Source organism: Excalfactoria chinensis, chromosome 26 (assembly GCF_039878825.1).
Source record: "Excalfactoria chinensis isolate bCotChi1 chromosome 26, bCotChi1.hap2, whole genome shotgun sequence".
Classification (NCBI taxonomy): domain Eukaryota; kingdom Metazoa; phylum Chordata; class Aves; order Galliformes; family Phasianidae; genus Excalfactoria; species Excalfactoria chinensis.
In genome coordinates this window covers 1,754,855-1,774,606 of record NC_092850.1, presented here as the reverse complement: position 1 = coordinate 1,774,606, position 19,752 = coordinate 1,754,855, and the positions used below count along the sequence as shown (strand labels likewise).

The 19,752-nt window shown below is 58.1% G+C and overlaps 5 protein-coding genes across 7 annotated transcripts in view; 3 read left to right on the top strand and 2 right to left on the bottom strand.

Annotated features, from left to right (window-relative positions):
* Positions 1-263: 263 nt before the first annotated feature.
* On the top strand, positions 264-3,020 carry LOC140262782 (uncharacterized). The gene is made up of 12 exons (XM_072357349.1): positions 264-407; positions 855-977; positions 1,096-1,159; positions 1,256-1,429; positions 1,499-1,597; positions 1,679-1,750; positions 1,818-1,886; positions 2,011-2,074; positions 2,194-2,274; positions 2,382-2,466; positions 2,546-2,653; positions 2,723-3,020. The coding sequence occupies exons 2-12, from the start codon at positions 871-873 to the stop codon at positions 2,736-2,738; spliced, it is 939 nt and encodes a 312-aa protein (XP_072213450.1). The 5' UTR covers positions 264-407; positions 855-870; the 3' UTR covers positions 2,739-3,020.
* Positions 3,021-3,128: 108 nt separating this feature from the next.
* On the bottom strand, positions 3,129-4,021 carry TEKTIP1 (tektin bundle interacting protein 1). Its single transcript, XM_072357358.1, has 4 exons — positions 3,948-4,021; positions 3,632-3,864; positions 3,351-3,476; positions 3,129-3,271 (listed from the first exon to the last, which is right to left on the bottom strand). The coding sequence occupies exons 1-4, from the start codon at positions 4,019-4,021 to the stop codon at positions 3,129-3,131; spliced, it is 576 nt and encodes a 191-aa protein (XP_072213459.1).
* A 1,316-nt stretch (positions 4,022-5,337) lies between these two features.
* On the bottom strand, positions 5,338-15,834 carry FZR1 (fizzy and cell division cycle 20 related 1). 2 transcript variants are annotated; one of them, XM_072357341.1, is made up of 14 exons: positions 15,701-15,834; positions 12,617-12,761; positions 12,253-12,378; positions 11,964-12,027; positions 11,421-11,548; positions 10,860-10,942; positions 10,284-10,467; positions 10,042-10,107; positions 9,486-9,588; positions 8,739-8,923; positions 7,660-7,893; positions 7,479-7,583; positions 6,745-6,837; positions 5,338-6,075 (listed from the first exon to the last, which is right to left on the bottom strand). In XM_072357341.1, exons 2-14 carry the CDS (start codon positions 12,683-12,685, stop codon positions 6,034-6,036), a joined length of 1,482 nt encoding a protein of 493 aa, XP_072213442.1. In that variant the 5' UTR covers positions 12,686-12,761; positions 15,701-15,834; the 3' UTR covers positions 5,338-6,033. The 2 variants fall into 2 exon arrangements, with proteins under 2 accessions (XP_072213442.1, XP_072213443.1); XM_072357342.1 differs by having other exon boundaries at positions 12,617-12,758; positions 15,701-15,818.
* A 25-nt stretch (positions 15,835-15,859) lies between these two features.
* On the top strand, positions 15,860-18,324 carry LOC140262778 (uncharacterized). The gene is made up of 2 exons (XM_072357344.1): positions 15,860-16,288; positions 16,924-18,324. The coding sequence occupies exons 1-2, from the start codon at positions 16,073-16,075 to the stop codon at positions 18,040-18,042; spliced, it is 1,335 nt and encodes a 444-aa protein (XP_072213445.1). The 5' UTR covers positions 15,860-16,072; the 3' UTR covers positions 18,043-18,324.
* A 373-nt stretch (positions 18,325-18,697) lies between these two features.
* DOHH (deoxyhypusine hydroxylase) overlaps positions 18,698-19,752 on the top strand; it is a 39,236-nt gene continuing 38,181 nt past the window's right edge. Inside the window, exons 1-2 of one of the 2 annotated variants that reach the window (XM_072357351.1) lie at positions 18,698-18,775; positions 18,991-19,299. In XM_072357351.1, the coding sequence (XP_072213452.1) occupies positions 19,026-19,299 (274 nt within the window). In that variant the 5' untranslated portion in view covers positions 18,698-18,775; positions 18,991-19,025. Of the gene's footprint in view, positions 18,786-18,990; positions 19,300-19,752 lie in introns of both variants that reach the window. The other variant, XM_072357352.1, reaches the window with a different exon arrangement.

The window sequence follows — 19,752 nt, the reverse complement described above, 5'->3', positions numbered from 1 at the left end:
TGGCACGTGCCCCAGTCACCCGTGGGTTCGGTTAGAGGCGCCGTGTTGGTGCGGGGCTCATCCCGCCGCTCTGTGGGTCGGGGCGCTACTCGGTGCCCCCTCCCGTCCCGCATCACACCGAGGATCCCGCCCCCCCCCCCCCCCCCGGGTCTGGTTTGTGCCATCGGGCGGCGATGCCCTTCACAGCCCCCCCCCCCCCCAGGTGCTTTTTGCTCCGTTCGGCCCCACCCGACGCCTCCCTGCAAACCTGCTGTGGCCGGTCCCAGCCCCGCCCGCCCTTCCTCACTGGGAGGAGGAGGAGGAGGAAGAGGCGGCCGTGGGCTGAGGCTGAAGGAACGCGTGGGATCCGCGGGGCTGCGGTTCAGTGGGACAGGAGGGGACGGGAGGGCTCGACTCCCCACCGCCAGGTACCAGCCGGGCAGGGCGGCAGCCCCAGCGCCGGCATTTTGCTCTCTGCCCATAGATCCCCACACGCGTCCACCTCGGGAGCGGCCCTTCCTGGAGTGGGGCCGCGGTGGCTGCCATGCAGGGAGTGCCCTGTGGGGCCCCGGGGACCTCAGCGCGTGGGGACAGGCAGCGCCTTGAGATGCTCTGATGGGGCTCACCACGGCCGTGCTGCTCCTTGCGTGTCCCACTGAGCCCCGGTGGCTGATCGTGGGGTGCTGAGCACCCCGGTGCTGGCAGGGGACGGGCAGTGTCCCCCTCTTGGGACACCAGGTGGGAAGGAGCACCCCATGCGCCAGCACCTGCCGATAACTGCAGCCCATTGCGTGAGCGCGGGGCAGGTGAAGGGCTGGGGGACGGGCTGGGCTTTGCCTCTCTCATGTCCCCTCACCTGTCCCTGCCCCCCGCAGCTCACCGGGCTGCTCCATGTCGAGGAGGCTGCGGAGGAGCAGGAGGGCGGTGCTGGAAAAGCCGTGGCAGAGCCTGGAGGAGAGGGGCAGCGCGCAGCCGGACCCGCACCCCGCGCTCACCAGGTGGGTGCTGCGGCCCTGACTCACAGCCCCCATTCACAGCCCCCACACCCTGCAGTGCTGCAGCCCTGAGCCGCAGCCTTCACGTCCCACACGGCTCAGCAGCTGCTGCTCCCGGCAGATCCAGAACCTACGACCCGTCCACCTGCACCGAGACCCCGGAGCCGCCGGGATCCCCAAACCCGGTGAGTCCTGGTGGCAACAAGGGGGACCCCAGCCCCGTTTTGTGGCCGGTACGGGGGGGTGCCAGGGCTCAGCCCCACTCTTGGGCTTCCCTGCAGCTCAGTAAGCGCCACGCTGCCTTCCAAAAAGCCTTTGAGGAGATCGCGGGGCACGAAGCGCTGCTGGGCTGCTGCTCCTGCGCATGGCAGCGCGAGGTGCCCTACCACGGCCGCCTCTACGTCTCCTCCGGGCACCTCTGCTTCCACGCCAGCCTGCTGCTCAGGGACATCAAGGTGGGGGCACGGGGAGGGTGTGGGGTGCTGTGGGGGGGCGCAGGGTCTGACCCCACGTGCTCCCCGCAGGCTGTCATCCCGGTGGCTTCCATCTGTGCCCTCAAGAAGACCAACACGGCGCTGCTGGTGCCCAATGCGCTCAGCATCCGCACAGTGCAGGGGGACAAGGTGAGCTCAGGGAGGGGGCAGTGAGGTTGGGGCTGTAGGGGGGGTGAAGGGGAAGCCCACCGCCCCTCCCTCTGCCCACAGTTCCTCTTTGTGTCGCTGCGCCGACGTGAGGCCACCTACCAGCTGCTGAGAGTGCTCTGCAGACACCTGCAGGTAGGCACCGTGCTGGGGGGGGCTGGGCTCTGCGCCCCCTGCGCCCGCTGCAGCTCTCCTTGTGCAGGACAATGCCTGGAGCCCCCCAGCCTCTCCCCTCAACCGCAGCGCTGAGCAGAGCCCCAAGAAATCCCTGGTAAGGGAACGGCAGCAGCGGCAGCACATGGCCCTGAGGAGGGTTTTTGGGGGCAATGTGGTGCTGAGAAGCCCCAGCTCCCTGCCAGCCCCACCATCCTACAACGATCCCCGTCCTCCTGCAGACCTCGAGCCACTCAGACCTGGAGCGGTGCACACCAGAACCCGACAGGCTCCTGGAGCTGCAGGGTGAGCAGCCACCCCAGCGTGGCCCCAAAACACCCCATAGTCCTGTAGGCACCCTATAGGCCTCCCTTACTGGGGCCACCACCTGAGGCACTCGATGAACGGATCCTGGCTCCGTGCAGATGAGACGAACCCAGCATTGAATGGAGCAGAGGAGGAAGAAGAGGAGGAGCTGGCAGAGGACACTCCAATTCTGGGCAGAGGTGAGCGGTGCCCTCAGCAGAGCCGTGCCACATCCATGTGCCCAGCACAGGGCCGGGACAGTGCCTGCATTGGCCACACTGCTGTCCCCAACACCAGCCGCTCCCAGCAGGGGGATCCCACCCAGCACTGCCAGCCCAAAGCGCCGCACAGCTGCGAGCCTTCAACACCGTCATCGTGCTCTACCTGCTGCTGTGAGTCCCTGGGCAGGGGCTAATCCCACCCCAACCCCCCCATGTCCCCGTCCTGTGCCTGACCCTGCGCCGTCCCCAGGATGCTGGCCCTGCTGCTGACCTCGGGGTACATCGGGCTGCGCATCCTGGAGCTGGAGCAGCAGCTGGCGGCCCTGGGGGCTTGGCCAGAGCTCAGCCTGGTGCAGCGGTGAGTGGGGGGCAGCGGCTCCTTCAGCCCCGGCTCAGTGGGGTCCCCTCACCCTGCCCTCCCTCCCAGGCACAGGAAGACGTGAGGACCCGGCTGGCACCGGGGCCACCAGCCCATGGGAGCAGTGCCGGGACTCCCCAGAAGGTGGGGGGGTCCCCAAGTACCTTCCAGCCCCCCCAGGAGCCTCCGCGGGCCGTAGGGCTCCATCCCACCCCTGAGCTCAGTGTGTCAGCCCCGAGCTGAGGGCAAACCAGACCTGGGGGGGAATCCGGAGCCCCCACCCTGGGGCTGCATGGGGCAGCCAACCCAAGGGGTGCAGGTACAGCAGGGCCTGGTGGGCACGGGGAGACTGAACTACTTTATTAATAAAGAGCTGACGTGGTGCTACCTGTGCTGCAAAGGGACGGCTGTGGCAGAGGGAACCCCCACCACAAGGCCTCCCTCTCCCCCCATAGCAGCAGCAGACTCAGTACCGTTACTGGGGGGCCGAGGGCTGGTGCTGCAGGAGGCTCCAGCTGCAGACATCGCGCCTGGTGTTTCGGGGCTGGCAGAAGGACAGCAAAGGGACGTACCCTGCACTGCCCCCCAGCGCCGCGCTGCCCTGACTGCGGGTGGCCACTGCAGAGCAGAAGGAGAGCAGTGAGGGGGGCTCATGTGGGCGCTGCAGGACGTGCTGCCATCCCCCCCCGGTTCTTACCGTACTCCTTGCCCAGGACGGGACGCTCCTGCCATAGGAAGGCTCCCCAGCGGGTGCCAGGCCCTGGGTAGGCAGCGGGGACGGTGGGGTCCCAGCAGGCAGCTTCCCGCAGGTGCTGGTCATAGACTTGGGGAGGAAAAGCAGGCTGCAAGCAGGACACCCCCAGCTCCCCACAACCCACCCCCATCTGTGTCCCACCGAGGAGCCCCACAAGTTCCTTCTCCCCATCTCCCGGGGCAGCGCTGTGCTTCCCCCTCCCCAGATCCCCCCCATTTCCATACCGGGGGGCAGCGGATCCACTTCAGAAGTGCTGCGTAGGCGCTGCCAGCGTTGCCAGCGCTGCCAGGCTGTGCCGGGGGCGAAGCTGCAGCCGGTGTCCTCAGCCCCACGGCAGCTCGGCTCCGTCCACCAGCTCTGCCCCGCTGCATCCCAGCCCAGGGGGCTCTTCTTCCAGCGCACCGCCTGCCTCAGCACTGGGGCGTATCGCGGCCCCCGCAGCGTCACATAGTCCTCACTGCGGGCAGGAGGGGACAGGAGGGGACATCAGGGCCTGCAGCACCCGCAGGGCTCAGCCCCGGGCTCCCACCGCGGCCTCACCTGCACAGCGGCAGAGGGAAATCTGTTTCGAGGGTGCTCTGTGGCACCACAGCTCTGTGCACACCCGGCTCCATGCCCGGTGCTGGGAGCCCACAGCAGCTCCGGAATCAGCACCCCAGCAACAGCAACCAAGGGGTGGGGGCACCTCTGTGCCACACAGCACGGAGCCCAGCACTAAAGCACCCCGAGCTCAGGGCACAGCAACACGAGAACAGGCAGGCAATGTAAATCCACAACTTGTTTAATGCCAGTTTGAACGCTTTACATGGAAAACTTACAACTCAATACTTCTTTTTTTTGTCCTTCCCCCCTCCCCACCACACGATGCTGTACACGTAACGATGCCACACGCTCACAGACTGGCACAGAGACTCCGGGCTGCCCCCCCCGCTCACAGACAACGCAGCTGATGAAGGCTTTGCTCCTTTCCCTGCTTAAGGAGGGCAGCAGGACGGCAGGCGGCCCCGCTCTCACCCACTGCCACCCTCAGTCCCACACAGCAGCTGAGCCCACAGCTCAACATCCACCCGCAGCCCCCAACCTGCTCCGGGTGGGATTCGTGCTCATCGGATCCACTCAGTGCTCCACCACCACATTTAAACAGTGCCAAAAACACAAAGGAAGGAAGAGAAATCAGGGGCCCTTCAGGCCAAACCCCAAACTGCGCCCCGTGCTGCTGTAAGAGCAGAGTGCTTGTGCCAACGTCGGGTGCTTGAATCACAGCCCAGTGATACCGGGGGGCGGTGGGGGCTGCCAGGTGTGACTGAGCTCACAGCTGTGGGGGCTGGAGGCACTGCCACCACTACAGCCCATCCATGGGAAAGGAGCACTGCAACACACCCTGCAGGGTCACGGTCCATAGACACGGCCAGGAAGATCCCAAGGAGAAGAGGGGACACAGCGCAGGGGAGGGCACAGCATTGGCACACGGACACGGTAAGACACAACAGGCTGCTGCAAGCAGAACAGCTTCTCCTTAAGTTAAAAGCAGCGCACACACGTGAGTGCTTCACAGCACATCCAGGCACACCAGCAGGCACTTCTCCTCCCACACAGCTTCAACAACAAAGAAAACCAACAGGTCCCCTGGCATCAACGCGGAGGTTAAAAAACTAAAAGGGAAACACAAAGGGCAACAAATTCTGCCTGGCTTCAGAAAGGAACCCCTCGGCCCGGCGCCGCTCCCCCCTGCCTTCCAGCCAGAAGAGGCCGGGCTCCCTCCGAAATAAACCAGATCCCACGGGAGCGGTTTTGTTTCTCAAGCACATCACAACTGCTTTTGTCCTCAGGAAGGCTCCGCAGCCACCAGCCCAGCACGCAGCGCTGCAGGAGCTCTGCATTCACACTGCTTTGCTTTGCTTTTTAAAGCCGTTCTTGGGATTTGGTTGGCTTTTTCCCCCTTTCCCCTCTCTGTTAAATAAAGGACTGGCCCCAAACACCCCGCAGCAAGTTGAAGCTGCTTGGAGCACGTTCCCTCCGAGGTGGAGCCTCTTCAGAGCCCAAAGATGTTACGTTTGGAGGTGGCTGATAAACAGGCCAGAACCCGGCAGCCTGGTGGGAGCCAGCACTGATACCTGCTTCATGTGGAAGGAGTAAGCGGTTCTCCGGTGCAATGGGGATCCCAGGCTCTAAGCAGTGCCTTTAGATAGCAGAGAGGCCAACGCTCAGCCAGGGCATTGCCCCACAGGGGCAAGGATACTCTCATCTCTCCTAAGAGCAGACAACACAGCAGTTGGGATGGCCTTGGTCCGGTCTCAGTGGTCCATGTAAACACGTTTTCTCCAGTACAAAAGAAAAACAAGGGTTGGAGGGCGCTGGTTTGACCTCATCTACCCGTACCCCTTCAACACAGGATGAATCCACAAACCTTTGGCAGTTCCCTCCCCCCACCCCCCCACAGCCCCAGTGAAATACTGCCCCAGTGCCATTCACAAGCACTGTTTAATCAGTGCCTGTGGGTCCGTCCTCCAGGCCCAGCGGCGCTCCCTCCCCTCCCGGCTGCTCTCTGGGGTCCCATGCACACCAAAGCAGTGGTTCCATCCTGCTACGTCAGGCCGGACTCTCCTGGGCTGCAGTCTGATGGGGTTTACCGTATCCTGGTGAAGAGGTTCAGAACGGATACGGACTCCTAAAACAAAAGGCAAAGCAGCACTAAGCACTGCAGAGCTTTCACCACAACAGCGAGGTGTCTCAGGGCACAACATTCAAAGTCCAACACCATAAATATTCCCATGTGTTTGGTTGCAGTTTTTTTCCTTCCCCCCCCAGCTGATAACAAGGAGCTGTGTCAGGCAAGCGTGCCATCCCCATGTCTGTGTGCAACACTGCAGCACAGCCCCATAGCCAGAGGCAGCAGAGCTGCCCCCATAGGCCCCTCCCTCCTTAAGGCCTCAGCACTGCTATTTACACCATGCACCGCAGCACCGGGCACGGCACGCCGCTGGTATCCCCAGTGCCATCACTTCCAGCAGTTAAGCAAGGAGCTGAAGGGTAATACAGGATGAGGACACTGTCAGCTGACAGCATCACGCCAGCAGCCATGGATGGTGGTGGGCTCAAGGTGAGCGCGGCAGTTCCGGGACAGCCTGGAGAACAACGCCTTGTCACGTTACCCTGCGTGCATAGAGCCGAGCTTTTATTGTGTCTCATGACTGCAAAGCCTTTTATATTGCAGCCAAGTTTAACTCTTAATTGCAACCATCCCTCAGTCTGTAGGGTAAGGTTAATGGACCCAGAGGTGAGGCTGAAGAAGAGAGCAAACAGCCTGAATTCCTGCTGCAGCTGCACGTGCCCTTACCTTTGTGGAGCGAGTTTTACTGAAGACGTTCCAGAACCGCAAGGTTTCATCTCCAGCTCCTGTCACGATGGCCTCCCCATCAGGGGACATCGCCTGCAGCCAAGAGAGCAACCCTGAGCACCTCTCGCATTCTTCAGATTGAAAACAAACCTTGATCGGAATGCAGGAGAGATTCGACTCGCCTTCCCTGTGCCAAATATAACTGGGGCTATTCCTCCCCGGATCACAAATGTGTGTTAAGGCAGGAAGCGTGATAGAGCTGGCAAGTGCCACTCATTAGTCACCCGGTTTGGAATCCACCTTGCAAAACAGTATCAGCAATATTTATCACCTGCCACAGCTCTGCCAAAAGCCCAACGTAACGTAACTGGGCAGGTAGGAGATCCGGGTGGATTAACTGCACTGAGTGCTTTGATTTGGAATTGAGAAGGCTGAAGGCATTGGGTTATTCCCTGCTTGCAGTTACCAACAGAACAGTGACCGAGCCTTATGGGAATGAGAAGAGATCCTGCGCTTCCCTCTGAAGAGTTCTGGCAAGCTTTGCTGCTCATTAATGAAGCCTCACATTTCCATAGCACTAAATCAAAGCATCCCTTGCAGGCAAGGAAAGCAGACAGAGCTTTTTTCATTGCTTGAGGGGCAACACACATCTCTACCACGACCAGAGGCAGCTGACAGTGCTCTCATCTCAGCACATGTTCAGCAGCTGCTGTGGAAACGCAGCCATTGCTTACCAGGTACAGAACTCTGTATGAGTGCCCCGTGAGCTTCGCTACTTGAGTGAGTGAGGGGTATTTCCAGACGAGGATCTGGTTCTGCGAGTACCCGTGGGTGCTCACCTGAAAGCAGAGAAACAGATGTTACGAATCCTACCATGAGGCTGCTCAGCAGTGAGGGCCGCACAGAGGGACTCACCAACTCATTGGCGTGCTTCGACCAGGCCAGGTTGCACACCTGGGAGCCGGTGTCGATGCACTGCAGGGGCTGCCCTGTCAGGGTGTTCCAGAAGCGGATGCAGCGGTCAGCAGTGCCGCCACCGGAGGCGAGGAGGCCGTGCTGGTGTGGAGACCAGGCGATGGCTTTGACTGCAGCCAGGTGCTCTGTGTACTGCTGCACCGGGCTCAGGCTGGAGTGGTTCCAGACGAGGAGCTGGAGGAGAGGAGGGATGTGAGCAAACCTGCGCTGCAGTCGCACGTCCGCAACGCCCACAGAGCACGATGCTGCACTGGGATTGATGAGGGTGGCTGGCAAACGTGATGGCTTTCCACAGCTCTGCCCAAGCACATGCAGCTCAGTTCTCTCAGCCCTGACGCCTGTCTCAGAGACACTGAGCTCAGCTGAGGAGCCACCAGACCACAAAAGCCCTTGGGTTAAGCTCATGAAGCCAAAGATTTGGCATCTCTGAACATCGGCTCAAAGCCCTTCATCTGCAGGGCTGTATTGTTCCAACACACAGCTAAAAACACTCCCAAATTCATCTGCAGACATCCTGAAAAGGGACTTGGTACAACCATGCTGTCACACGTACACTGGGTACATCCACTACCTAGCAACCCAATCCAAAGTGCTGTTCTGAATGCTGTTTCTTTGGAACAGATGCTCCCTCCATATGGCACTCAGGGAGACACAAGTCTGTCCTGTAGGTATCAGAACTTGCATAGCTCCTAAACTCGGTTTCCTCCTGCATGCATAAACATTATTCACTGTACACTACCTAACCTAAGTCAGGAAGTACAGCTTAGCTTTATTGAACCCAAAACTGAGTCAAGCTATGGATTTGATTAGCCAAACACAGGAGCAAAATTAAATTTGCCTCTTTAATTTTATTAGAGGGAGAGGACTGAGGAGAAGCTTAGCACGATTTACAGTTGGACACAGCCCAGCAATTGAAATAAAAGCTCCTCCACACTGCAGCTAAAAGAAGGGGGGGCTGACAATTCTTATTGAGGACGTAGAGATGCTGAGCCTCACGTGAGCAGCAGTGAGCACTGTACCTTGTTGTCATTCCCCCCAGATGCCAGGAGTTGGTGGTCCGTCGACCACTTGAGCCCGCAGACCTCCTGCCTGTGGCCCTGGAGCCGCCGCTCCGACTGCAGGGGAGGGGTACGGATGTCCCTCTGGAGGATCATTCGGTCCCTGCTCCCAGAAGACAGCTGGTCTGCATTCCATGCCAAGGCACCTGGGAGAGACAGAGAGCAGAGGTGTCACAGAGTGTTTTGGGGGCCATGCAGGAACAGCCAGAGCACAGCTATCAGAGCTCTGAGAGACCAATCCCATCTCATGAGGCAGTAAAGCACAGAGGCAGAACTCTGAAGGTACCTCACCGCCCCAAATCTCACCTCAGCATCCAGATTCAATGCCTCAGATAAAAAGAAACCAACAAAACAGTCCCTGAAATATACGGAACTGGAAATCTCAGTGTGAAGCTGCTGCCTGCAGGGCCGAAAGCGGAAGCAGGTGGCAAAGAAAAGCAGTGTTGTAACCAAACTAAAGCGCCTCGGACATGGAGGAAACACCTGCTGCAAAATGCACTCGAACACCACCACACCCAAGATCAGAACACCACAATTACTAGGTGGCAGCATTTTCAAGGCAGCTCAGGACACAGCGGGATATAAATATCAGTTCTGGTGCTGTTTGAGCTCTGCTATTTCTAGCAGATCCTTGCTAGGAGAAAAGTAAAAATAAAATAAAAATCCAAGAGCCAAACATGAAGGATCTTCCACCTCCCACCTCCTTACCAACTCTGGCTGTGTGTCCCTCCAGCATGGAGAGCTTTTTTCCTGCAGCTGCATCCCAGATCTGTACAAAGCCCTTGTGAGTGCCAACAGCTACCAGGGTCCCCTAGACAAACAGAAAAAAACCATCAGTAACGCTAGTAAGCATAGACAGATGTAAAACAAAAGCTATATGCTCACGAAAAGCCTCAAGATAAATCCCATGGGATGAAAAGCATCCAGAGTTTTTCCATCTCACATCTCTTTCCTTCTGGAGAGAGCCATGTAGCCAGGATGGAACATATTTGTTGTAGCATTTTATCGTGGAGAGCTAGAGAAACAACCCAGCTTTCTCCCTACCATCTCTCTTCCTGAATACCTTAAGGGCCACAAAATACAAGAGGTTTCTCTCTTTACCCCCTCATTTAGCAGGGACAGAGTGCAGACGGATTTGACAGCACACAGAGAATCTGGGACAATACAGAAAAATAAACAAAAGAAGCTAAAACTGGTGAGGAAGGGCTACCCAGCTACAGTGACTGCATTTGAATTTCAGTTGTCATCATAATGTTATACTGACCCGCTCTGACCAGCCCACAGATGTCACAGAGTCTCCTTCCACAGAGAGATCACACAGCCGGGTCACCTGGAAAATAACACACCATTAGCTTGAAAATACACCATTAGCTGCCTCTCTAACAAGGGATTGGCTTGGGACAGAGCATTGCAGACACTGAGCTCCTCACAGTGTGCTCCTACAGCTCTGACAAACACTGTGCCTGGAAGACACCTACCACAATAGGTACAGTGCTCTGCATTTACCTGGCTGGTGCAAGCACTCCATAGGTAAACACACGTCCCAAGGCCAACGCTGAGCACGTTCAGAGAGGACCAGTCCACCAGGTTCAGGTAGAAGTCATCCTGCAGTTCTGGGGCATCCAGCACTTTGAAAGGAATCTTGGAGATCTTCCGAGTTGGTTTTCGGGGTGACCTTAGCAGCTTCTGACTGTTTACAGACATAAAAAGAACTACAGGATACCACACATCACTGCAGATTGCACAGGAGGAAGCAGCTGCTCTTGAAAGCAGATCTACATTTCTACAGAAACAAAAAAGAGGCAGTAAAACTCCTTCCAGCAGAATTGAAGGAGTTGGGTTCTGCCTCCACAAAGGAACTAGGTAGCAAAAAGATAAGGTGGCTACGGATGCTCAGACAATACATCCTACAGATCTAAGCAGGTTGGACACCTGCACAGATCCCTAGAGAACCTGCCTGTCTGTATTTATTACCTTCCTCAGACTCCCTAAACCAATCCAAGTGGCAATTTCAGTTGCCCTAGGAAAAAAACAAACCCTAGAGAACCCAACCTTCCCTTCTTTGTGCAGAATCAGTAATACCTTTTGTTGCTGACAGGAGACAAGGAATATGGCGAGACCTCATTGCCATCATCTGGACTGGAACGTTTTGTGCTGAGGGAATACTGTGTGAAGAAAACACACCCAGTGAGAACCTCAGCACATCCAAGACCAAGAGGACCCCTCACAGAACAGGCACGAGTGCCTGGCTCTCTCCAACACCCACTATCAGTTTTTCAGTCTTCTCAGTTCCTCCCTATTCTCAGTGTTCCAGATGTACACACACACACACACACACACACACACACACGACTAATCTCCAGTGAAGTCTGAGACCTTGATTTGGTCACACACAGTTTTGGAGTAGATAAAAAAAAAAGCTTTGTTCCCTCTCAGTTTCCTTGGCAGTACAGGAACAGGACGTACTCAGCTCACTACAGGTGCTTGTACTGCCTTTACAAGCTAACAAGCTTTGGTTCTTAACTATTACCTGAGTAAAGTCACAATACTAACTCCCTTTCATCAGCAGCCTCACAGAACTGTGTGCCTTGCTCCCCTGACACAGACTCACAACCTCCCTTTGTCTGAATACAACCAACTTACAGTGAAGAGAGACGACTTCTCCGGAGTGGAAGGCTGCAACCTCCTGTCCTCTGTCTGTGGGTCCTGCACTTTCTCAATCCCTGCTCCCAGGAGCTCGTTCTTCAGCAGGGCAGAGTAAGCAAGGCCATCTGTGAACCCAAACAGGAGCTCAGGCAGAGCATTCTGAAGCCACAGACAGCTCTGCAGAGACTGACAGGACCACAACTGCTCAACTTGTACGCTCACAGGGTCTCTTAAGAAGCCTGGGATTCCCAGTTATTAATTCCCAGGAATTAAGACTAGTAGTGAGCTCCCCCTCCTTCCTCTCCATCAGAAAAGCGTTCTGTGATTTATAGTCACAAAGCACAAACACGCCCTTGCTTCCCAGATGCCCATCAGCAGCCTGCTGAGGTGACCTGACATTCACTCCCACAACACGTGCACTTCAAAATGCATTTTTGCATTTGCGACCAAGTGCCAGCATTCACGTGGCTTCTGAACTGGGCACCAAATGGAAATAAAAGCTGTAGGCCTTGGCTACAAGCAAGAAAAACAAGGTCTCACCTTTGCCATTGTCTGACGTAGCATCCTTTGCTTTTCTGTTCTGACTTGGTGACTTTTCATTTTCCTGAAAGGTGAAAACATGCAGTCACCATACAGAAACCTCTGTATGCAGAACACCCAGCAGACAGCAGGCTGCCACTGAGGGGCAGAAGATGCACGTTCAGAGCAACTCTTCAAGATGGTACGAGGCCGTGCTGCAGATGATACACACTGCAGTTCTGGACAAAACACGCCATGCCACTTCCTCATTCAAAGGCTTTGAGCTGTAGGAGGGGAGAGCAGAGCTTACATTTATTCTGTGGAAGTTGATGCTCCAGTTGGCCCCAGCTCTCGAGGGAATGAATCTGTCTCCATGTTTACTAGGAGATGACATTGGAGAATTGGAAGGGGTGAGGGTTCTTCTCATCTCTGCTACCTAAAGAATGAGAGACATGAAGGAACAAGCACTGGTCTCAGTAAGGGGTCTGAAAAACATCAAAGAGGTCACATCAAAGCTAAATATTCCTTAACAGAAGGGCAAGGAACTTGCTTATCCCCATAACAGAGCTGCTACAGAGGCTAAAGCAGGGCAAGGCACCTGGTGTGTGAGCTGCAGGCACACTCGTTTTGAGTGACCCAGGCTAAGGTCACTGGGCACGGACATTTGTACTTACACAAGGCATTGTGTTCTCATTCTGTATGTTGATTTGGCGCAGGAGACGTCTCTCATAATCCTGGTCCATGCTGGAAGGATCGGGGTTGGGGAGTTCAGCAGTCTTGGGGATTTATGCTCATGAAGTCCAATCAGTAATTAGTCTGCTGCAACAGACAGGGGAAGAGAAAGCCCCGGATGAAGTGTGAGGAGCAAAGAGTCCCGCACACAGCGTGGACCTGCATGTGCCAGGTAACACCTCCAGGAAACCAGGGGACAACGGCACCTTTGGAGGAGCCTGTGTGAAAAATAAACAACCTCACACACCAACAGGCTCCTTGGCACGCTGCCACGAGCCCAGAGGACTTTCACCCCACAAAACTCCCTTCGATGCACGACTTCCTTTGAGAAGTGCCGTTCTCACCACCTCCTCTATGTGAGCAATGCTCAGATGTCACCACTTGCAGGACAGATGTTCTCTTAAACCCTCCTCTTCGCAGCTGGAAGGAAAGGAGGGAAGCCAACAGTGCCACGTTGTGCTCCCAAGATGAGCACTTCCAGCTGCTCATCTCCTGACCTCAACGTGCCCAAAGCTGAACTGCAGAGCTCAGACTAACAGAAGAGCAAACCCTCCTCACTGCTGCACACAGAGCCGGCTCCCCGGCCGAGGGGTCCCCAGGCTTCCTTCCCAGCTTTTATTCACTTAAGAGAATTGCAGGTTTGCTCCTCTCCCTTCGCAGATCACGTTTCTCATTCTGCACACATCTCACTGCAGATTACAGCAGCGGGGCTGATCCGAGCAGACACGACAATCACGCACGCAGCGGGGGACCTCTCAAAAGCAGCATCACCATTAAACCCCTTTTTATCGCCTGCAGGCAGCAGTTCTGTCTTCCTTTCACCTTTTAACCGTGCTGCTTCATAAAGATGAGAGCCACGCCTGCTCCCAGGGAAGCCAAAAACAGCCCAAAGTCTGCAAGCAGCACAGGAAGCCACGGGCTGGGAAACACAGAGGGCGTCAGGACACAACGCGCTGCGGGGTCATCGCTGTGTCATCCCTCGCCCGTGGGTCAACAGGCTCTGAACCTCATTAGCAGGAAGGCTCCGAACAGCTTCACCTGTTACGAAGGCAAAACAAACAACAGAGGCCACAGGAAAAAAAACCAAAACGCTCTCTGCTTTTAGAGATGCACTAATTAACGAAGGCGCTTTGAGTGTGTTTGTGCAGCTCTTCCTTTCCTGGCTCGATTAAGGCACTGAGGGCTGCAGTACGGAGCAGGTTTGGCCCTGGTGTCATGCAGAGGGTGGAGTTTATCCATGCCAAGTGTTCGAGACAAACAGAACTTGAGGAAGCAAGAGAGAAAGCTCCCCACGTACATTCGATAGCATTTCACAGAGCCCTCAGGGCTCTTTGTTAAGCAGTCTGCATGCTCTGCCCTGCTGCACATCACACCTGGGGGAGGCAGAAGGAAAGCACGTTGCCTCCTCAAGGCCCCGTAACCTCTGATGTGCAGCACTTCTAACCCATAGGCGGCCTGCAGATTGTTTTCTACCGCAGCTCTTAACTCCGGGCATCCAGTTTCATTTCTAAATGAAAACAAAACCTTGCAAAACACATTCACCTGCTTATCTCCCCTTCTGCCTCATAACAAAGTTACAAGCAGCTGTTAAGATGCACCCAGCTCCAGATAAAAGCTCCGCTTTACCGAAAGCCTCATTGTGACTCAGTGCTCTAAAAGCCGAGATTAAAAATTTATCAGCAGCTCTGTCCATGAGCCCCACTGAAAACAGGCAACTCAAAGTGCTTCCAAGCTACTGGAAATGCAGCAGTGCCCCCTGGTCAATGCACTAAAACGGGGCCAAAGGATTCAGGAAATACAGCAACTTCAGTCAACAGCCCCAGAATATTCTGCTTCTGCACGAAATAACAGCAATGAAAAAAGATCGGTCTTTATTATGAAGTGTTGTTGGCAGCAGGGGAACAGCTCTGTGAGGAACCTTGGGCACCGAACACCAGGCTAACATCATTAAGCACCCTAACTCAATAAGACTGAGCACTTCACAAGAAAATGAGCACTGTGCCTTCAGGAGAGCTATAAATCACAGGAAATCCATCCGAGCAATAAAGCCCGTGGCATCGCTGATGGATGACTCTGCTCTGACAGCTGCCTCTCCCTCTTCCCACATGCAGGAGATGCTTTTAAGACCTCAACCCTGTAATTCACCCAACGTATGAACTATTTCCCCTTCGGAAAGCATCAGCTCATTAAAAAATAATAACAAAGGGCACAAAGCATCGCTCGGTTCCCTCACACCACTAAAAGCCGTCACAGCACCAGCAGCACAACCCCGGCTTCTGCAGCACAAACACACGCAGCTCCCGACCACAGTTTCTCTTCCTGCTTTGTAGATCTCTCACACACCACAACCTCAGCCGCCATTCACCGCCACGACACGATGGAGGGAGCTGCCTCACAGCAGCAGAGCCGCCCTCCGGGGCTGGCCAAGCCCTCCAACAAGGCAGCGGCGGGCAGCTACACGAGGGACGCGCTTTGTGCGGCTCAGACAGACGCTACACACCGAACGCAGGGGACAGACGCACCGTCCGTTACCGAGTGACCCCGACGAGGAGAGCGCTGACCACGCAGAGCTGCGGGCAGAGCTCAAACCGCCAACGGTCTGCAGCCCCACGGAGCTCCGTGACCACAGCGGAGCCGTGGGATGGTTTCTGAGCTCGCACACTGGAGCTCAGCCTCAACCCGCCATGTTCGGGCCACAAGGAGGGTCACAGCGCTGCTGCCGGGAGCGAGGACCCTCAGAATACGGGGCAGAGGCAGAGCCACGACACGGGGCAGGAGCGGGGCACAATGCGGGGCACAATACGGGGCACGACAGGGGACACGACACGGGGCACAACGCGGGGGCAGACCCTGCCCGGCCCCGCCCCACCAGGCCCGGCCCCTCCAGCGCCCGCCCCTCCAGCGCCCACATCTCCGGGGAAACGGGCGGCCGTAATGAGCCCCGGCGGTCCGCCCCGCTCGGACCCGGCTCCCCAGAACGGCGATACGGTCCCAGGCCCATCCAGCCGCCCCAGCCGCCCGCCTACCTGCCCGCCGGGCCCGGCCCCGCTCCGCCTCCGCCTGTCAGCAGCGCCGGCCCCAGATCTCCCGCAATATGGCGGTCGCTGCCGGCCGGAAGTCCCGCCCCTCCGCGCGATGCACGGCGGGAGCGCCCCGTCCGCCCGTTCAAATGAACACAGGAAGTGCCCGCGGGCGTCGTCACGGCAACGGCGCGGCCTGTTCCGAGCCGTGGGGCCTCTGCGGGGAGCGGGCCCGTCCGTCCTTGTTCCTCTATTGACAACAAGCATAAACACACGGCAGCTAAAGAGAGCCTCCATCGTTCCCTTATTAAACCCAAACAACAAGCAGTGACGGAGGGGAGCCCCGCCGCGATCCCCGCTCTGCTGGAGGCCGGGCCGATGCGGCACCGCCCCGCCGTGACCCCGCGGCCCATCACTTCCAGGGCGGCCCCGGCTCCCGATTTGAAAATGCAGGACCGGCTGCTGCTGCTGCTGTGCGCCCTGGCGCGGCGGGCGGGGGGACGGCGGAGGGTCATGGCCGGACGGTGGGACGGGCCGCAGCGCCGGGCGTGGCTCCGGTACTACTACAGCCAGCGGCAGAAACGGCTGATGACGGTGAGGGGACGGAAATGGGGGCGGGGAGGAGGGGACGTCACGGGGACACAAAGGACGGGGTGGGAATGAGGGGGAGGCACGGAGACACCGTCAGTGGGGGATGGGGGGACACGATTGTGCGATGCAGAGTCACAGGGACACAAACAATAGAGGATGTGGGAGTGATAAAACGGGGAGTGTGAGCCTGGGTGTGAAGGGATGCAAAGGACACAGTCAGTGGGGATGGGGAGGGAGCAGTGAATGTGAGGGGACATAAAGAATGTGGGACCAGGATAAGGGATGGGGAGTAAACGGATCACAGACAGCAGGGGATGCAGATGGCGTGGAGTCACAAATAGTGATACGTGGCTGATGGAGGAACACAAAGGATGGAGAACAGGAAGGACACGGGACACAGAGGTCACAGGAACTCAAAGGACGGGGACAGGAGGGGCACAAAGGGCAGGTCTGTGAGGCTTCCCAGTAATGTGAAGATCTGACTCCTCTGCAGCAGGTCCTGGAGCTCGGGGCCATTGGGCATCTCTTTACTGTGCGCCGCTTGAGCCTGATTTGTCCTCAGAGGACAAAATAATGCGGGCTGAGGGGGAATTAGTGCTGGGGAGCAGCTGTCTCATGGCCCCATGGTCTCCCCGCAGCTCCTGATTGCTCGCCGGAGGAGAACCAGCTGCTACTTCTATCCCCGCGCCTGGCCCAGCCTGCGGGGCGCGGACTGGTGGGAGCGGGTGGTCCTGAAGGAATTTGGCCCCCAGGACTGGCTGGAGAAGTTCCGCATGTCCCGGGAGACCTTCTTCTACATCTGCAACCGCCTGCGGCCGGGGCTGGCCCCACACAGCGCCCACTTCCACCCCACGCTGCCCCTGGAGAAGCGGGTGGCCGTGGCCCTGTGGCATTTGGCCACCAACGTGGAGTACCAGACCCTCAGCCCGCTCTTCGGCGTCGGGCCCTCCACGGTGCAGACGTGCGTACGGGAGGTGAGCTACGCCGTGGTCCTGCTGCTGAAACCCCTCTACCTCCGTCTGCCCGACGAGAAGGAGCTGGAGAACATGGTGCGCATCTTCCGCACCCGCTGGGGCTTCCCGCACTGCATCGGCGCCCTGGACAGCCTGCACATCCCCATCAACCCCCCGCTGCGCCTCAGTGCCGACTACTGCAACGGGCAGGGCTGGCACTCCATCCTCACTCAGGCCACCGTGGACGGGCTGGGCCAGTTCTGGGACGTCTCCACGGCTTTTCCCGGCAGCATGGAGAACAGCGCCGTGCTGGAGAGCTCCAGCCTCTGGGTGCTGGCCAAGGAGGGCCGGCTGTGCCCCAACCCGCCCAAGGACTTCATGGGCAAGGCGCAGAAGTACGTGCTGCTGGGTGACGCCACCTACCCCTTGCAGGACTGGATCCTCAAGCCCTACCAGGAGGACGAGAGCCTCACCCAGCGGCAGCTGCAGTTCAACTACCGCCTCAAGCGGGCGCACAGCGTGATCGAGAACGCCTTCCTGCGCCTGAAGGCCCGCTGGCAGATCCTCCTCAAGTGCGATGACTGCAGCCTGGAGCTGCTGCCCACCCTCGTCCTGACCTGCTGCATCCTGCACAACGTCTGCGAGGCCCACGACAACCCCTTCAACGAGGAGTGGCTGGAGGGCACCGAGCCCACCGAGCTGCCCAAGCCTTGCCAGCCCGCGCCCGCCGCCATGGAGGATGGCCAGGCCGAGCAAGTGCGTGAACTGATGTGCCAGTACTTTGAGAACTGCGGGGAGGGCTGATGGCTGCGGGGGGGACACGCCGTGCTCCTCCTTGGGCCCCGTGGGTCGGTGCCAGCCGTTCTGTTCATGTTGGGTTCTGCCCCTCGGTTGCAGGCAGCGGGATGCATCTCACACCTGGGCCGTCCCTGCTGGGATCTGACCAGTGTAGTGATGTGCACCGTAACGTGTGAATAAAGCAGGGTTTGGCCAGGGAGAGGGTTGTCAGGTCATCCCATTGCAAGGGCATTGCTGCAGCCCCCGTCCCACTGCAGGGAGCACCGCAGCTCTGCTGCTGTCGGCTGAGAAATCACACAGTGGTGGCTGAGCCCCCGGTTCACTGCTTTGCTGTGCCAGGGCCGGGCACCGACACAGAGACAGACAGACACAGACACAGACAGACAGACAGACACAGACAGACAGACACAGACACCTTCCTCAGCACTTGGCTGTGGGCGGGCAGCAGCTCGGGCATGCCCGGCCGTGCCCGCCTTCCCACGGGGACGGACCCGGGCTGGGGCGGCTGCCTCGGCTCGGTGTTGGCCGCAGCCCCAGCTCCGCTCCCCGCCGGCCCGTTTTGCGCGCAGCCCGCCGAGCAGCGATGAGACCACCGCCACCCCCCACCCCCTCCAGCGCCACTGCGCATGCGCCACTGCTCGCCTCGTTTCCCCGTCCGCTCCCACTTCCGCCCTTAACCGGAAAAGCGGTAGAAGGAGCTTCCGGTGTGGTCACGTGGAGAGCATCATGGCGGCTGGTGGTGAGTGCGGGTACGGGCGGTTCCGGGTCCGGCGCCGTTTAGGGCCCGGCTCGTTGCGGGCCGCTTCGCCCCGGTTCCGGCCCGGTCGAGGGGCCCGGGCCCGCTCCGGGATCTCATCCGGCCGGGTCCGCTTCCACCCCTACCCCGTCCCGCGGGTCCGAGGCCCATCACCGCGCAGCGCCCGCTCTGACGGCCCGGCCCGTTTCTTTACCCAGGAGCGTGAGCGCAGAACCGTGACGGCGGGTCCAACATGGCGACCGAGCAGGAGGTGGCCGCCATCGGCCGCACGCTGCTGGATGCCGCCCAGCCGCTGCCCGCCCGATTCCGCGCCCTCTTCACCCTCCGCAACCTGGGCGGCCCCGCCGCCATCGAGTGCATCGCGCGGGGCTTCGCCGACAGCTCCGAGCTGCTGAAACACGAGCTGGCGTTTTGCCTGGGCCAGATGCGGGACCGCAGCGCCATCCCCGCGCTGCTCCGGGTGCTGCAGGACGGACGGCAGGAGCCCATGGTGCGGCACGAGGCGGGTGAGGGTCCGCGGGGCGACGGACGGGGCTGGGCTGCACACAGACATACATACACATACATACATACATACAGACATACAGACATACATACACACATACATATACACACACACACACATACATACATACATACAGACACATACATACACAGACATACACACATACACACATACACACACATATACACACATACACATACATACATACATACACACATACATACACATACATACACATACACACACACATACATACACACATATATACACACACACAGACATACATACATACATATATACACACATACATACACATACATACATACATATATACACATACACATACACACACGGCACCACAACCCCACACAACCGGTCTGCCAGGCCTCGTTCCCTGCTGGCTGTTGCCATGGCAGTGGTTTGTGGGGCAGCGAATTGAGTGACCATGAAGGCT

Bases quoted from the DNA above. Each gene is read 5' to 3' on its own strand.
- LOC140262782 (XM_072357349.1), top strand. From the start codon at position 871: ATGTCGAGGAGGCTGCGGAGGAGCAGGAGGGCGGTGCTGGAAAAGCCG. The intron at 978-1,095 runs GTGGGTGCTGCG...TGCTCCCGGCAG, and splicing joins CCGCACCCCGCGCTCACCAG to ATCCAGAACCTACGACCCGT. The intron at 1,598-1,678 runs GTGAGCTCAGGG...CTCTGCCCACAG, and splicing joins GCACAGTGCAGGGGGACAAG to TTCCTCTTTGTGTCGCTGCG.
- TEKTIP1 (XM_072357358.1), bottom strand. From the start codon at position 4,021: ATGGAGCCGGGTGTGCACAGAGCTGTGGTGCCACAGAGCACCCTCGAA. The intron at 3,865-3,947 runs GTGAGGCCGCGG...TCCTGCCCGCAG, and splicing joins TTCCCTCTGCCGCTGTGCAG to TGAGGACTATGTGACGCTGC. The intron at 3,477-3,631 runs GTATGGAAATGG...TTCCTCCCCAAG, and splicing joins AGTGGATCCGCTGCCCCCCG to TCTATGACCAGCACCTGCGG.
- FZR1 (XM_072357341.1), bottom strand. From the start codon at position 12,685: ATGGACCAGGATTATGAGAGACGTCTCCTGCGCCAAATCAACATACAG. The intron at 10,943-11,420 runs GTAAGTTGGTTG...TTCTTCACACAG, and splicing joins AGAAGTCGTCTCTCTTCACT to TATTCCCTCAGCACAAAACG. The intron at 7,894-8,738 runs GTACAGTGCTCA...CCTCTCCTCCAG, and splicing joins CTGGGGGGAATGACAACAAG to CTCCTCGTCTGGAACCACTC.
- LOC140262778 (XM_072357344.1), top strand. From the start codon at position 16,073: ATGCGGCACCGCCCCGCCGTGACCCCGCGGCCCATCACTTCCAGGGCG. The intron at 16,289-16,923 runs GTGAGGGGACGG...GTCTCCCCGCAG, and splicing joins GGCAGAAACGGCTGATGACG to CTCCTGATTGCTCGCCGGAG.